The 18,020-nt window shown below is 39.3% G+C and overlaps 1 protein-coding gene across 4 annotated transcripts in view; it reads right to left on the minus strand.

Annotated features, from left to right (window-relative positions):
• Nucleotides 1–2,251: 2,251 nt before the first annotated feature.
• Nucleotides 2,252–18,020, minus strand: part of CEP162 (centrosomal protein 162) — an 80,335-nt gene continuing 64,566 nt past the window's right edge. For 2 of the 4 annotated variants that reach the window (XM_049896606.1, XM_049896616.1), the window contains exons 26-28: nt 15,391–15,525; nt 5,489–12,714; nt 2,252–3,374 (exon numbers count right to left, since the gene is read on the minus strand). In XM_049896606.1, coding sequence (XP_049752563.1) covers nt 12,499–12,714; nt 15,391–15,525 — 351 coding nt within the window. In that variant the 3' untranslated portion in view covers nt 2,252–3,374; nt 5,489–12,498. The remainder of the gene's footprint in view (nt 3,375–5,488; nt 12,715–15,390; nt 15,526–18,020) is intronic. The other 2 variants (XM_049896625.1, XM_049896634.1) reach the window with 2 other exon arrangements.

Genomic DNA, 18,020 nt, shown 5'->3' on the forward strand with positions numbered 1-18,020 from the left:
TGTGACAGAGTCACAGCTCTGGGGATTAGGACATGGGCATGTTTGGGGGAGGCATTATTCAGCTGACTATAGGCTGCCCTCTGGCTTCAAAGATTCAGGCCCATCCATATGCAAAATGTATTCACCTCATCCCAACATCCCCCGAAGTCTCAAACTATTACAGCAGCAACTCAGAGTCTAATACATCATCTAAATCTCATCAGCTCAAAAGTCCCATATCTCATCTCTTAACCATTTAAGTCATAGAGATTCAGTGCATGATCCATCCTGAGAAAAATTCCTCTCCATCTGTGGACCCATAGAACTAGAAGAAGTTATTTGCTCCCAAAATACAATGATGGGAAAGCCATAGGATACCAGTTACAGACATTCTCATGCAAAAATGGAGAAAATGGAAGGGAAAAAAGGAGTCTTTCTGATCCTAAGCAATTTTGAAATCCAACTGGGCCAGCTCTGTTAGGTTAAGGCCTGGGAACCCGTCCCCTCTTGAGGCTGGAGCATGACCTTTTGTAGTCCCAAGTCAGGGAAAAGTGGCTCCCACTTTGACCAAGGGCAGTTCTCAAGAGAAGGGGGCACTGACCAATAGCCACAGAAGCTGGGAATGGCATACTGGTTAGTAAACAGGATCTGGGTAGGGCTCTACCAGCACCCATTACAAACAGTAACAGGTAACTTTCACTAAGTACTAAGCAGCCACGCTACTAAGTGCTTTAACTCTGAGAACTCTCAACACAGAGGCTTAAATGATCCTTTTAAATGTCAGATAGATCACGTCTCTTCTCAAAACCCTGCGATGGTTTCGCATTTCACTCAGCAAAGAACCCAGAGTCCTTACAATGACCTATGTGGTCTATGAGAACACCCCACCCCAGAGTTTCTACTGCTCTCCCCTGGCTTATTCTTGCTTCAGCCACACTGGCCTCCTTGGTGTTCCTTGAAAACATCACAAATGCACCCATTTTAGGGCTGATGCCCTGGTTGGTCTGTCTGGAACACTCTTTTGCTAAATAATCCACATGGTTCACTCCCTCATCTCCTTCAAGTCTTTCCTCAAGGTTCTCAATGAAAACTATCCTAGTCGTCCTGTGACCTAACCCAACACTCCTTATCTATCTCCCTTATCATGATCTGTTTTTCCTCCTTCACAATTACCACCTTTTATCATACTATACAATTTACATGATATTATGTCTATAGTGCATTTTCTGCCCTTTCTACTAGAATGTAAACTCCTCAAGGGCATGGCTGTTTATTTTGTTCACTGATAAATCTCAAGTGGTTAGACCAGTTCCTGGGAACATAGCAGGCGGTCGATAAATATTTGCTGGCTGGATGGATGGATAGATGGGTAAAGGGGCAGACTGTTCTTTACATTTATTTTGCAGATAAGGGAACTAAGGCTCTGGAAGATTCAATGTTTTGTCTAGGCTAAAGAGAGCTAGTAAGTGGCAGACAAAGCTGGACTTTGAGTAAACTTTGGTGAGTTTGTAGAAGGCCTGAACTTGCGTAGTGATGTTGCATAAGTTCCGACATATGTATTCATCCAAGGAATCAACACAATTAAGATAATGAATATATCACATGTGGTCTTCTGTAATCCCTCTCTTCCTCATGTCCCCCCATTCCATGGGAAACACTGATTTGATTTTTGTCACTATATATTGTTTTGCATTTTCTAGAATGGAATTATGTAGTATGTAATCTTTTTTGTCTGGCTTCTTTCACTTGGCATAATTAGCTTAAGATTCATCATGTTGCATGCAATAATAATTTTTTTTTTTTTTGCAATTGTTGAGTAGTATTTCATTGTATGAATACACCATAATTTGATTATCTGTTTCTCTGTTGATGAACATTTATTTCCAGTTTTGGCCATTACAAATAAACTACTACGAACATTTGTTTACAAGTCTTTATACGGAGATATGCTTTTATTAGGTAAGTACCTAGAAGAGAAATGGCTGAGTCATATGGTAAGTGGATGTTTAACTTTTTAAGAATCTGCTAAGTGTTTTTCTAAAGTATTTGTACCACTTTACATTCCTACCACAGTGTATGAGATGTCCAGTTATTCTACTTCCTTGCCAACACTTTGTAATGTCAGTCTTTAATTTTATGCATTCTAATATTTACTATAGTGGTATCTTGTTGTAGTCTTCATTTGCATTTCCCTAATGACTAATGGCATTCAGGACCATTTCATGTACTTATTTGTCATCTGTATATTTTTGGTGAAGTGTCTTTTCAAGTCTTTGGGCTTTTTTTTTTTTTTAATTTCAATGTGACTATTTTCTAATTATTATTGAGTTTTGAGATACTCTGTTTATAAGTTCTTTATCAGATGTATGATCTGCAAAATTTCTCCCAGTCTGTGGCTTTTCTTTTTCTTAAAAGGTCTTTGAAAGCAGAAAGTCTTCATTTTGCTAAAGTCCTTTATATCAATTTCTTTTTTTAATGGATTGTGCTTTTAGTGTCATATAAATCTTTGCTGGACCCAAGGTCAGCAAAATCCTAATTTTTTTTTTTTCCTAGAAATTTTATAGTTTCAGATTTTCCATTAAGGTCTATGAGCTATTTTGAGTTAATTTTTGTATATGATATGAAGAATTGAAGTTCATTATTTTGTATATGGATATTTAATTGTTCCAGCATGATTTGTTGAAAAGGCAATCCTTTGTCACTGAATTGCCTTTGCACCTTTGTTGAAAATCAGTTGTCCATATGCATTGGTTTATTTCTGGACATTCTATTCTGTTCTGTTTTTATATTTGCCTATCTCTCTCTAATACCACACTTCTTGATTACTGTAACCTTAGAGTAAGTCTTGAATCAGATAGTATAAGTTCTCCAACTTTGTTCTTTTTTTCTTTTATTTTTAGTACACATACTGTTTCATGACATTGGTTAACAACCCCATGACAGGTCAACACTCTCCCTTCTCAACCTTGGGTTCCCTATTACCAGCTTTCCTATCCCCTCCTACCTTCTAGTCCTTGTCCCTGGGCTGTTGTGCCCCTTTAGTCTTGTTTTGTTTTATGGGCCTGTCTAGTCTTTGAAGGGTGAACCTTGGGAATGACTTCATTACTGAACTAAAAGGGTGTCTGGGGGCCATACTCTTACGGTTTCTCTAGTGTTTGTCAGGCCAGTAAGTCTGTCTTTTTTTGTGTGTGTGTGGGTTAGAGTTTCATTCCACATTCTTCTCCAGCTCTGTCCGAGACCCTCTATTGTGACCTCTGTCAGAACAGTCAGTGGTGGCAGCTGGGCAACATCTCATACTGAACTCAGTCTGGTAGATGCCATGGTAGTTGTGGTCCATTAGTCCTTTGGACTAATCTTTGCCTTGTGTCTTCAGTTTTCTTCATTATCCCTTGGTCCTGAAGGGGTGAGACAAGTGGAGTATCTTAGATGGCTGCACACAGGCTTTTAAGCCCCCAGATAAGTGAATGTAGAACATTTTCTTTATAAACTATGTTATGCCAATTGAGCTAGATATTCCCTAAGACCATAGTCCCCACAGCTCTCAGCCCAGCAGTTCAGTCCCTCAGGAAGTTTAGTTGTATCTATGGAACTTATATGACCTTGCCTTGTACAAGTTGTGCTGGCTTTCCCAGAATTGTGTACTGTCTTAGCCTTCACCAAAGTTATCACTTATCTATTGTCTTATTTAGTCCAACTTTGTTCTTATTGTTTAAAGTTGTTTTGGTTATTTGACTCCTTCCCATTTCTACATGAATTTTAGAATCAGATTGCAAATTCCCTTTTTACATCCTGTTCTGCCAAAATTCTATCCATTTCTTAAGATCTAACTCCAAAGCCACATTTTCTAAAAAAGGCTCTCCAGAACTCCAATGAAAGGTATTTCTCTTTCTTCTGTGCTTCATTCATACTTCATAATACTCTTATTACATTTATTTATATTTGGCTATATTTACTTGTCTGATCTTTCCTGCCAGACAGAAAGCATCTTAATGTCAGGAATCTTGACTTATTTCCTTCTGTCTGCCAAAAAGCCTAGTATTATACTTTGAAGTTCCCAGAGTGGTGTCCTTTGGAATCCTTTGGAGTCCCTGGGTGTTGCAAATAGTTAATGTGCTTGGCTGCTAACCAAAAGGTTAGAGGTTCGAGTCTACCCAGAGGTACCTTGGAAGAAAAGACTGGTTATCTACTTTTAAAAATTAGCCATCAAAAACCCTACAGAGTAGAATTCTACTTCTACACACATGGGGTTGCCATGAGCCAGAATTGACTCAATGGCAATTTAAAAAAAATGCAGGAGTGAGTCCGGCATTAAGAGGGCTCTGCAGAGTACATCTAGCTTATTTGCCTGCACATTGTCAAGGATTCTAACAGACTTAACATTTTTTATTCTATTGCTTGTTATTTCCAAGATCTCTGAGCCTTTAACGTTTCTATTGCTATTACTGCACTTACAGAGAATAATTAGATAATTATTTTCCAAATATCAAAATATACTCCCGCTAACTTTGATGCTAATTATATTTAGTTGTGTCTTAACAATATATTTATTGTTCACATACTGCCTCATCATTAAACTACTGGAGGAATGTCATACTCTTAAAGATATCGAAGGCTCCTTTTGCTACCAGGGCAGTGCACCTCAACTCAAATCTAGTGTATTCCCACTGGCCCACTCCAGTCCTACTCTTGCTCTTTACTGGGGGAACTGAAGTTATGCCCCAGCCCGCTAAAAGCATATGAATCTCAGGAAGAATGACTGGAGGATAAGCATGCCCTTCTTATGGGAGAAATTCAGCCCAGTGATCTGGCAGCATGGGAATATGTTTGGCCTGCTTTTTCTACAGCCTTAATTGCTATACTCTGTTCCACACTTATTAGGAACAAACACAATGAGGACATTGTTTTAACACCTTGTTGTGTTTGTTAGCAGCATAACTATAAACCCCAAACCAGACCCATTGCCGTTGAGGCAATTCCGACTCATAGTGACATTATAGGGCAGAGTAGAACTGCCTCATAGCATTTCCAAGAAGCAGCTGGTGGATTTGAACTGCTGACCTTTTGGCTAGCAGCCACAGTTCTTAACCACTGCACCACCAGGGCTGCAGCATAACTATGAGTAGGGAAATCAGCTTTCCCATCACGCTCAGGTGTTATGCCGCTATGACACTCAGCTTGGTTAATGGTTTCTCCCGTGAGAAATTTAAGACTCAGAAAATTTATGAATGCATTTTTTTTTCCTTCCTTGGTCTTTCTACATCATTAGGTCTGGTGAGATTATATGAATCCTGTTTATTTGAAGCACAGAATTAATCTTTATTGAAGCATCATGTATTTAAAAGGCTATTAGACAATTTGTGAGCAGACAGAAATGCTCTCAGATTTTTGTTCTAAACTAGAATCTTGGCTAGTGGTTAAAGAAAATTCATTTAAAACTTAAATTTAGTGATACAAAATTAAAAAAATGGTGGAACTATTAGCTAATCCATTAAACAGTATAGCAGTTTACCTTTGTACCTGTTTCTCTGGTGGTTTTGCAATGATCTCCCTCTGAGTCATCCCTGAAAGGCCTGTGTCCTCACTGTCAATATCATCATCCTCAAGGAGTTGATTCTTTTGGAAGATTCTAGGGGAATAAAGAGATGAACAAAAAGAAATGAACACACAGGGGATGTGGCACATGTATATGTGATAGCCAACACAGCCAGGAGCTGCTTACCTGGTCCTTCTGTCCACTAGCAAACAAAAGCTTAGGTGATGGCAATGGGTGTGGCTCAACTGGGAGCTGCTCAGACCAAGCAGAACCTACCCGCTCCTGGCCATTGTCCTCAGAGCACTGGGTGTGGCTCAAGCCAGTCAATTCCAGTTTACTAGACTACAAGTCAAAGAAAAAAAATGCAATGTGTCTTCCTGTGCTCCCTGATAACCTGTGTAGTCCATAACGATTGTATATACTTCCTAGTGAGAGACAATATAAAAGGTTCTGCCTCCCTTTGCTCGGGGAGCTTGATTTGAGGTGTACACCTCCTTGCTCCTTGCCTGAGAGCTTGCACTGAACACTCTTCCTCCCTCCTTGGTGTGTCTTCATTGATGAGAAGCTGCACTAAACAGGACCTGCTTTGGGTAACATACAATAAAAACCACAGAGAGACATGTGATACAGAAAATATGTCCCATTTAGAGAAGAATATAATCATAAAAATCTGGTGTGATGAAAAAATGGTGTGGTGGAAGAGAGCTGGTGGTGAAAGAGGGGGCATAAGCAAAGGCAGCAGCTTAGGTAGCACAGTTAGAACATGAGTAATTGGTTGACTGAAGGCAGTGTGGTAGGCAGAAAAAAGATGTCCACCTGTGAATGTTACCCTCTGTAGCACAAAGAACTTTGCACGTGTGCTTAAGGACCTTGAAAATGGAGACTTCAGCCTGCATTACTGAGGTGGGCCCAATTTAATCACACACAAAAAAAGCCTGTTGCTGTGGAGTCAACTCCGACTCATAGCCAACTCTATAGGACAGAGTGGAACTGCCCCACTGGGTTTCCAAGGAGCGGATGGTGGATACCCACCTTTTGGTTAGCAGCCCAGCTATTAACCACTGCACCACCAGTGATCCACTTTAATCAAAAGGGTCATTAACATCAGAGAGCCTTTACCAGCGTAGCTCAGAGTCAGAGGGTGCTGTGGCTGCAGAGAATGCTCCGGAACCAGCCCACTGCCGTCGAATTGATTCCGACTCACAGTGACCCTACAGGACAGAGTAGAGCTGCTCCATAGAGTTTCCAGTGAGCGCCTGGTGGATTCGAACTGCCAACCTTTTGGTTAGCAGCCATAGCACTTAACCATTATGCTACCAGGGTTTCCAAAGAATGCTCAGAGAGATGCAAAGTCACTGGCTATGAAGGCGGAGGCAGAGGGCAGAAGTGGGTGAAACTGGTCAAGGCAAGAAGACGAATTCTCCTCTAGATCCTCCACAAAGGAACGCAGCCAAACTAACCCGTGCAAGTGTCAGACCCCTGGCCTACAGAACTGTAAGAAAATTGTTTTGCTTTAAGCTATTAAGTTTGTGGTAATTTTTTATGGCAGCTAACAGAAAATATAGAATCTGAGAAATTAGAGGTCTGAAATAGAGTGTAGAGAGGAAGGCTGAGGAGAGGGCCTTGAAGGCTAATGATTCTGATTTTTCCACCTAAAAAACAACGGGTTGGGGTAGCAAGGGGATAGATGTCCGGGAGAGCTTTAGGAAAAATCACCTGGTAATGCTGTGCCAGACTATTTAGAGTGAGAAGAGGACTGGGGAGGGGGAATCAATTAAGCCTCTGCTTGAAAAGTTAAGAGTAAAATGGTGACAGGGCTTCAGTTGTGGTGGTAACTATGGGAATGGAAAGAAATGGATAGATGTATTATTTTGAAAAAAAAAAAAAAAAAACCGGTTACAGGCCTTAAGGACTCCATGTTGGGGAGGATTAGAACAGGATGGCTAAAGGACCCAGGGGAGTAGGCAGCTGGTTTCTGGGGGTGGAGGAGGGATTACAAATGAGGGATTGGTCTCAAACACATTGAGTTTAGAACAGTGGGTGATCTGAATGGTAATTCTGACCATAATTGTAAATAGGTGCAGGCGCTTAGGAGAGAGGAACGGTAGAGATGCCGATCTGACGTTATCCTGCTAGTACTGAGTTATGCCGAGAGAGTCAATACGATAGCTGGGGGTTGACAGGGCGGGGAGGAATGCATTTCTAGATAGAATTCAAGGGACAAATGCAGGTGATTAATTTACCAAACTCTCCTACAAGTGTGAGGAACTGTGCTGCTGTGAGTGTTTCGATCTCAAATCAGGGGAATGAGCATCAGCTTTTCCTGACTAAGGCTCTTTCTATGCAGTCATGGTAACAAGCAGAAGAGATAAGAAGACAAGGATATGCAATTGTATGGTTAACACTGACTTTGGCTGGAGCCAGTGGATGGAAAACACAAGATGCATCATTCTACTCAGTTCTTTCCCCACAATTTAACCCTGTTATAAATTCTTTACCTCAACTTCACTTCTGTCTAGCTCACAAATCCCTCCCCAAAATCCTTTCCAGACTCTCTCCTCCAAGGAGTTTCATAGAACACATGTATTTCTACATCTTTTTCTCTGTCCACTGCATCTTCTTAAGGATTTTCTTGTTATAATACCAACACCCTAAGGTATTCGTGCCAGGCAAGCTTTCCTGAGACTTACTCCACTTGGTCACATTTCTACTGTGTTCTTGGTTCTTGTGGTTTGTGCCCCAAGAATGCATACCTTCTACGGTAACCTCTCCAATTTCAGCTTGCTTCTCCAGTCTTGATCATTTCTCATTATCCTGAATTTACTAACAACTCATTTTATTCTGCTAATGAAACCTGATGCCTCTATCCTTTCCAAAGAATAAACTTCCCCTCCAATTAATTCTGTCCCTGAACAAACTTAATTCTTAGAACAATACTATGAAGTAGGTATCCGTGGGAAAGAAGAGTATCTGTTTCTCCCTGTTATATAAAACTATTTAGGTGGTTGTGATTCCAGTCGTCAGCAATCCTGGAAGAGAAAAATGGATTTATCATGGTTTAGTCTAGAAAGGAGAAAATAATTAGGGTTACGATTTAATCTCTTCCAAGCTGGAGAGGTGTTGGGTGGGAATACATTTTTTTAAAAAATATTTTACTGTGTTTTAGGTCAAAGTTCACAGAGCAAATTAGTTTCCCATTCAACAAATTGTACACAAAGTATTCCATGACATTGGTTGCAATCCCCACACCATGTCAACACTCTCCCCATTTCTGCCCTGTGCTCCCTGTTTCCTTTTGTCTTGTTTTCCTACCCCTTCCTGCCTTCTCATCTTTACTTTTGGGCAAATGTTGCCCTTTTGGTCTCATATAATTGTTTATTCAATGGATCATGTTCTTTTTGAGTGTTTTTATTTTATTGGCCTATTGCTTGGCTGGAAGGTGGTTTCCGGGAACGGATGCAGTTCTAAGTCATGTGTCTTAGGGCCATAAGCTTGACGGTTCCTCCAGTTTCTATCAGGCCAGTAAGTCTGGTCTTTTTTATGAATTTGAGTTTTTGTTCTACATTTCTCTCCTGCTCTGTCTAGGACCCTCTATTGTGATCCAATCGGGGAATACATGTGCTTTTGATTAAAGTCTGTTCTATAGAAACTGAAAGGAAAGATTATTAATCAGATGGGTCTCAATACTAAAATAGAATTGTCAATGAACTTGAAAGGATTGGAAAACAGTTCTCTTTACTATTCATTGCTAAAGAGCTTTTCAAATCAGGATAGCAGTCGAACAGTGTCTTTGTTTTAAGAATACCTCTGTTAAACAATATACCTATGGATCCCGGACCTAATCAGAATCCTTAGTAAGTATGGGTAGGAAAGAATAGCTGTTTTCCCTATTGCGTATATAAAGTTACAAATTTAGGATCTTTGTAATCTGGAATGGAACCCCAATATTAAAGCCTGGATCTCTCAGGGTTTATGGATAGATGCTCCCATGGTGAATTCCCTGGGTGGTACAAATAGTTAAGCACTTGACTACTGACTGGAACACACTACTAGTTCGAACACACCCAGAAGGCACCTAGGAAGACAGGCCTAGCGGTCTGCTTCTGAAGGGTAAGAGCCTTGAAAATTCTATGGCGCAGCTGTACTCTGCACACATGGGATCACCATGAATTGGAACTGACTCAATGGCAACTAACAAGAAGAAGCTATCATAGAATGCTATGGGCTCACAAGCAGTAGATCAGATCAGAAATCGCTCTGCACCAACGCAGAGGTGTCAGCAACAAACTGTCTATCCTGATAAGTCTCCTGAAGGGCAGCCCTGTGGATGCAGATGCCTCAATGCACTGTGAACTGGATGGAACTGGTGAGAGGTGATGATTTTTAGACCTTATGAAATCTTCAGAAAAGCCTTCTTGTGCAAGACAGCCAAAAGGTGTCTATGTTCTGTGTGTTTACTGATCCTGAACACTAAAGGCAATGACTAAGGAGTGGGGTACGGTTTATGAGGTTTTTAGTTTAACAACAGCTTGGATACTACTTATGGATCTTTAATCTGTAAACAGAACTGAAGATCTGCCATGTACACAACTTACCCAAAATGTTGAATCTTCGTCAAAATAGGATGCACTTTTTTGGTAAGTGATAATCTAGTTGTGCTAGAATCAGCCATATTTGTGGTTATAATGAACAATTCACGAGTAGGTAGTCAATCAAGAGGACAAGGAGATGGCTGTAGCTATATATTAATACATGGGCATACAGATAAAAAGTATAAAAAAGCACACTCAAATAATAACCAAAATAGTTTATAACTTGAAACAATAAAATTCATAAAAAAATAAAACACAAATTATAATGCTCTACCTTCTTAGGAAAGGGACATTAAAAATGCTATACATTAAGACAGTATTTGTACTCCTTATATTTAGCAAATTTCCGCATTTCACATTTACTACCCGTAATTTCACTGAGATCTATTTCACCAGTCCTTTGAAATAAAATATTCTACTTTGTAATTGTTATTCTGTACTATCTAATATGACACATGGTTATTTTATTTTTAAAAAATGTTATTGTGCTTTGGGTGAAAGTTTACAGTTCAAGTTAGTTTCTCATTAAGAAACTTATATATATATCATTTTGTGACATTGGTTGGAATCCCCACAATGTGACAGCACTCTCCCCCTTTCTTCCCCGGGTTCCCAGTGTCCATTCATCCAGTTCCTATTCCTTCTTTTTCCCTCATTTTGCTTTTGGGCAGAAGTTGCCTATTTGGTCTCGTATATTTGATTGAACTAAGAAGCACGTTCCTCACCTGTGTTATTGCTTGCTTTATAGCCCTGTCTAATTTTTGTGTGAAAAGTGGGCTTTGGGAGTGGTTTCAGTTCTGTGTTAGCAGAGCGTCCAGGGGCCATGGTCTCAGGGGTTTCTCCAGTCTCTGTCAGATCATAAGTCTGGTCTTTTTTCGTGAATTTGAATTGTGTTACATTTGTCTCCCGCTGTGTTTGGGACACTCTGTAGTGATTCCTGTCAGAGTGCCTGGTTGTGGTGGCCAGGCACCATCTAGTTCTTCTGGGCTCAGGCTGGTGGAGACTCTGGTTCATGTGAGCCTTTAGTCTTTTGGGCTAGTATTTTCCTTGTGTCTTTGGTTTTCTTCATTCTTTGCTCTGGATGGAACAGGACCAATACATGTATCTTAGATGGCCACTCGCAAGCTTTTAAAACTCCAGACACTGCTCACCGAAGTAGGATGTAGAGCATTTTCTTTATGAACTCTGTTACGCCAATTGATCTAGATGTCCCCTGAGAGGCATGTGGTTATTGAGTACTTGAAATTGAGTCCAAATTGAGATGCTGTAAATGTAAACTATATTCTAGATTTCAATGACTTAGTGTGAATAAAAGAAGTAAAATTGATTAGTAAAAATTTCAATTTTATATTTATACTGATATTTTAGATACAGTAGATAACGAAAAATACATTATTAAATTAATCTCACCTGTTTCTTTTTACCTTTTTAAATGTAGCTACTAGAAAATTAAAAATTACTTATGTGGCTCACATGAGATTTCTATTGGACAGCACTGGGCTAGAACATTTAAAATCAAAGTGGATACACCCCCCAATTTTGTACTGTATACTATCTGCCTTTGGAAATGGGAACTGTAAAAGAAATAACAATCCAGCTACTTTTATACATGTTTGTAATTCTTCTAAGGGACACATACTATATTTTAAACAGAGAAAGTAAAAATGTTGCTGAATTCTGTTTATAATTTTCAAAGGTACCAAAAAGGTAGGCTTGCCATTTAAGATATGCAGGTTAAATGATATGCCACTTAATCTTTAAATTAAGATTAAACGAATGGATAAATTCAATCCCCTTATTATTTGTGAGATATACATTTTCACCTTATAATAGGTGCAAAAAAGAGACCCTCAAGGAAGGATTTGAAAACTGGGAGAAACAAGAGAATTCACTGTCTAACCTGCACAGAAATTAGAATTCTTATCTACATTACTGAGGTAGCTTTACACTGTCTGCAGTCCACAGGATCGCCCAGCCACTGCACTCATATTCCACTGTGCGTTTCCAGGAAAAGCAGGAGCCGCTTTTCTGGCACAAAGAAAATTCAGAATACATACTTGGTCAATGATAATGTGACATGCAGTGTGGGAGATTTCCTTTTCTTCCCATTTCTTATGAGTAAGCTGTTTTACATAAATCTCAGTAGTTATAATCATTTGACACAAACGGACTTGTCCATAACTTACTTAAAATGTGACTGGGTAATGATTTTCAGTAAAATATGCCATGATACTTTTTTTCTCTTATTCGTTAAGGGTAATTTATTTTGAAACGTTGTTTTTTTATTGTTTGCTTCTGGTAACAGAAAAGAATACTTATTCTGAAAAGCTCCTGGTAGTGGCGCCATCCCGTGTGTCTCCAGGCCGAACAGTGAGGCCTCTGAGACCAGGCTTCCTAGTGATCCTCCGGGCCCGGGGCATGAGCGTCCTCTGAAACAGCAGCTGGGAAAACAACTCCCTGTCGGTGAAGCTCCCGAAGGACATCTAATATTGAGTCTAATTCCGTGCGAAACTTGTCCAGCTCTCGATTCTTTAATTGTGCAAGTCTTTTCCATTTCTCAGTTTCTTTGTTTTGCTCAGTTTCTACTACTTGGCGTGTTTGCTGTATTATCTGCAAATCAAAAAAATTCCACATTACTACTGCAGTTCATGCTGGGGATGAAGAACGCTTATCAATCCTGAAGAGCTAAAGTGGACAATGGTTAGCATGGCAAGTAAGAGGGGATGTAGGGTGGAAGCCTGACCTAACAGGCTCCGTTTTGTTCATCAAACAAGCTTACAGGCTAAGAAGTAGGAAATTTAGAATCTCAATCTTAGACTGAATTTTTATAGTTTTTTAAACTGTGAATAAAAGTATAGTACCATTTAAAACATCAGAAATTTCTAATTCCTTGGTATGAATCTAAACATCCAAAAAATGTTCCTCTTAAGATAGCAATTAAGACAGTTTTAGTTTATACAGTAAAACCTGCAAAAGCCGGAACCTGTGTAAGGCAGAAACCTGTCAGAGAAGGAAAACTCAAATATTTTCCACTAATAGAGAGCAACAGAGAAGTGGTTAAGACTGCACCCTGCCAAAGGCAGAGAACTCGCAAGATCTGGAAAAACAAGTTCCAGCTGTCACAGGTTTTACCGTAACATGTCATTAATTAATTATACATCACAGCATTAGAAATAATAATATTAATAGCAAATGCATACAGAATCCATCATGTGCCAGGCCCTGTTATAAGCATTTTACATATGTTAACTCATTTAATCCTAGGCTTCCATTAGGAGGTAGACAGATGCTATGATTTATCCCCATTTAATAAAACCCACTGGCACTAAGTAGGTTTTGACTCATAACAGCGACCCTATAGGACAGAGTAGAACCGCCCCATCTTTCTCCTGCAGAACAACTGGTAGTTTTGAACCACCGACCTTTTAGATAGCAGCCAAGCGCTTAACTACTGAACCATCAGGGCCTCTCAAATGGGAGGCACAGATAAGTTAAAAAATAATTTGCCCAAAGTTCACACACACCCACTGGAGGCAGAGCCAGGATTCATACACCCAGGCAGCCTGGCCACGAAGTCCCTGCTCTTAATTGCCACCTAGACTGTCTCCCTCATGGGGACCAATCTGTTCAACTGTGAAAGGAGGGTACCTCGTCTAGTAACTTACTGTTACTTTCAAAATGTCTTACCATAAGGTAATCTTTAGTTACAGGCATTACAAACCATAGAAAGCTAGACATACCAAAACAACTAGTTAAGACAAGCCAATAATGTTAGTTCAAACATGCTGAACCTGCCAAAGATAATTTTTATCCATAATTCTGTCTGGTTACAGAATAACTTCATAATTCATTACATAAAGTAAAATAAAAGCAATTCAGAAATACTCTGTGCAAAACAGGTGCTAGGTTGAGGAGAATACAAAATGCTGTATGAATTTTCAGTTCTAAGCCTCTTTTGGATGTTCATTATGTATTGAAATTAACTTGGCATTTTACAATGCTGTATATGAAATTGAGATCCATTGCTTTCTCTGTAATTCAAGAATGTCCTGAAAGTCCTACCACTTTTTTGCTTAAGCAAATAAAGTGGTCATGGTTTATAACCAGGATCTTTCAATAAACAACCAAAAACCTGTTGCCATGGAGTCGATTCTGACTCAGCAACCCTATGTAGGGCAGGGCAGAACTGCTCCATAGGTTACCAAGGCTGTAAATCTTTACGGGAACAGAATGCCACATCTTTCTCCCAAGGAAGAGCTGGGGGGTTTGAACTACTGATCTTTCCATTAGCAGCCAAGCGCTTTAACCACTGCACCACCAGGGCTCCATATAATTTATTAGTCACATTTGTTTACAACAAGACTATAAAATAACTATTTGTAATAAGGTCATAATATAGCATGTACCTACAGCAAGTTAAGACGCAAATCTTAAACAGTCATTGACAACTTAGAAGCATTTTCTAGAACAGGCATTATAAAGTGGCACATATGGGTAAGCTCTGGTGAAGCGGTGGTACACTATGATGCCTTAACTCTGCTATGGTTGATGGTTTCCTGGTACAGAATGTGTTTTTCAAAGAATTTCACAAATAAAAGTTTAAGAGTAAAAATGAAAAATCAATGACATTAATCTCTTTGTCCTCCATTTCATAATATTTCTTCATTCCCATAATGCTAATGCGCTAACATCTTGATATGATTAAATAGTGCTGGTGTTTCTCTGTGGAACTCAGGTCAACAATAAAGCTTTGCAAGTCTGTAATATTTTCAAATTTCAAATTGTATATAAACTTATGCTGCTCACGCAAAGCTGAGTATCAGCATCGAGGCAACAGCCTAACAATATATCATGCTCTTACTCCTGCCATGTTTAGTATCTACTATTTTTTGCTTGTACTTAAGTGTAGTAATCATGATATTACTTGTGCTAGGTATATATTATACATGATCACTTTTAAACAAATTTATTTCTTATAAACATTAAAATATGGAACATTGTTCTCAAGGAGTTCCCAGGACAAACATGCATACATTTTAAGCATCCATCAATAATTAAGAATATGATACAAGTTGTTTCATTATTTCCCCGGACATGAGACAAACCAATCGCCAAGTATTTGAAATTTAATGTCATTTTCAATTAAAAGCTATAAATTAACAAGATCAAAATACAATGTAGACACTTTAAGAAGTAACTTTTGCTAGAGATGACAAAACCATAGAAAATTAGAGGCAGTAAAAATAAAGTACTATAAGAATATGTAAATGTGGTCTACTATTTTACCTGCTGAAGTTCCTGTTCTCTTTGTTCATGTCTCATTTCCATCTGTTTAATTTTCTTTTCTAAGCCCGTGAAATGTTTCATCTCTGGAGTATGATTTTCTTTGGCTTCTCTCAATTCTTCTAGGAGTTTTGTAACCTAAAATTGAGAGCATTTCGTATGTGAAAAACTAAGCTCAAAATGAAATAATTTTTAAAAAGGTAGGCTTGAAAAACAAGAACATTTACTATCTCCTTTATGAAATTTCTCTAGAAGAGGAATCTTAAGAGCAAGGGCATCCTGTATTGCTAGAGTAATGAACAGCTTTCCTTCCCTATGCCCAGGAAGTAAAGGCTTATCTTAGCTTTGAGATGACCTCACATTCCAAGAGGTTTTAGATGGCTGGACTGCTTTTTCCCTCCTATGGATGTCAGGCTGGTTAAGAGGCTCAAAAAGAAGTTGGACAAGGTACATTTTTGGGCACTTTCTTTGGTGCATTCAGCTTTGCTACAAAGTAGTTGTTTAGTAAAGTGATTATATTTAGGATTAAATGATAATGAATTTAAAGCATCCAGCACAGTACAGTGCCTAACACACAGAAAGAGTTCAATAAATATAGATTACTCTTCCACCATCAACTCCCTGGAAGAGAATTCTATCTGTAATTTCTCTTATGGCCCCTATCACTTTATGCTTTATAGTAACTCACTCCACAAATTCAAGTGTCTTGGTTATCTAGTGCTGCTATAACAGAATTACCACAAATGGATGGCTTTAACAAAAAGAAACTTTTTCTCTCACTGTCTAGTAGGCTACAAGTCCTAAAATTCAGGGCATCAGCTCCAAGGGAAGAATTTCTCTGTCAGCTCTGGAGGAAGGTCCTTGTCATCAGTCTTCCCTTGGTCTGGGAGCAACTCAGTGCAGGAACCTCAGGTCCAAAGGATGCACTCTGCTCCCGACACTGCTTTCTTGGTGGTATGAGGTCCCCATGTCTCTCTGCTTGCTTCTCTCTTTTATATCTCAAAAGAAACTGGCTAAAGATACTACCTAATCTTGTAGATCTCATCAATAAAACTGCTGATAATTCATCTTATTACATCATAATGATAGGATTTACAACATATAGGAAAATCACATAAAATGGCAGACAATCACATAGAATGGTGGACAGTCACATAATACTGAGAATCATGGCCCAGCTAAGTTGACAGATATTTTTGAGGGCCACAGTTCAATCCATGACAGCAAGTATGCATACAAAAGTAGAGATTATGGAGTACTGAGGTCTTTCATATAGGTCCTATGTGCTTGATAGGTTTTCCTGGCCACTTTTGGGAGGAATGTGTAATGATTCTAAGCACTTCATCTGGGCAGATCTAGATTCTCATCAGGTTTAGCACTGAAGAAGATACTGGCCATAGCCTCGTAAACAGGGCCTTGATACAGTTCAGGTGTTCATGTGACTCAAGGGTAAATTCTAATCAGTCTAAGCTCAATATAGCTGTCCAGTTTTCCCTCCCAATGATTGGTTTAGAGGTGGGTATGTGACTCAGTTCTGAGGCAAAGGAAGTTAGCTGGGAGACATTATAAACCAAAACCCATTGCCACTGAGTCGATTCCAACTCATAACAATCCTATAAGACATGGCAGAACTGCCCCATAGGGTGTTCAAGGGATTTGAACTGCCAACCTTTTGGTTAGCAGCTGAATGCCTAACCACAGTGCCACATTATAGTCCATAGGTATTTGTTTATTTGATTATTTTTCTGTCCCATCCACTAGAATGCAAGTTCCTAGAGGGCAAGAGCTTTGGGTATTGTATTCATCACTATATCTCAAAGCCTAGATAGAGTAGTGACTGATACCTACTAAGTATTCATTACATTAAAAAATAAAGAATGCTAGGAAGTAGGTTTTACTCTTTCACTAGCTGAAAAAAGCGAGTCTCGGAGTTTAAAAACACTAGTTGGTATCTGTAGAAACATTATTCTTTTTCCATCTGCATAAGAAATAGACCTGGGGTGCAGCTGACTTTTCAGCTCTGTTTCTCCCTTGATACAAAGACGGAATGTCAGCTGTGAGGCCAGATACTCTGCTTGTGGTAAAAAGGACTGCTGACTGGTAGACTGCATCTGGGCTTGGAGGACTTTGTATGAACTGAAATACTTAGTGGGAAGCCATAGTTTTGGGCTGTCCTGAGTGTAGTGCCTCTTACAATTGGACATGTCTGTTGCAGGAACCAAGGAAGCTAAGCACATGGGTTATTATTATAACAAATACTGCTTTTTGTGGAGCATGGGGCGTCTAAGCCAGGTTGGTTCCTCCATCTGCCTGATGTGAGTCTTACTCCATTACGCCTGTGCTGTCATCTGGGGGTCCAAACAGAATAGCTCCTGGACAGCTGTGTGGACTGCTGTGAGGACTACTCCCACTGAAGAGAAATATCTGATACAGCCTTGCTGGCCTATCTGCAGGGTACCAAGTGTGGCCTATGACAGTTGCATGACTTTAAATGCTTACTCGAACCTGCTGGCGGTCAATGCAGTGGCGATGTAAGAATTTAAACTTGAATCATTTATTATCATAAATCCCATGACCATTTCACTCTTTGTTTATAAAATAATAGCAGCTAGCTATGGAATATTTGAGGTAAG

This window comes from Elephas maximus, chromosome 1 (genome assembly GCF_024166365.1).
Source record: "Elephas maximus indicus isolate mEleMax1 chromosome 1, mEleMax1 primary haplotype, whole genome shotgun sequence".
NCBI lineage: Eukaryota > Metazoa > Chordata > Mammalia > Proboscidea > Elephantidae > Elephas > Elephas maximus.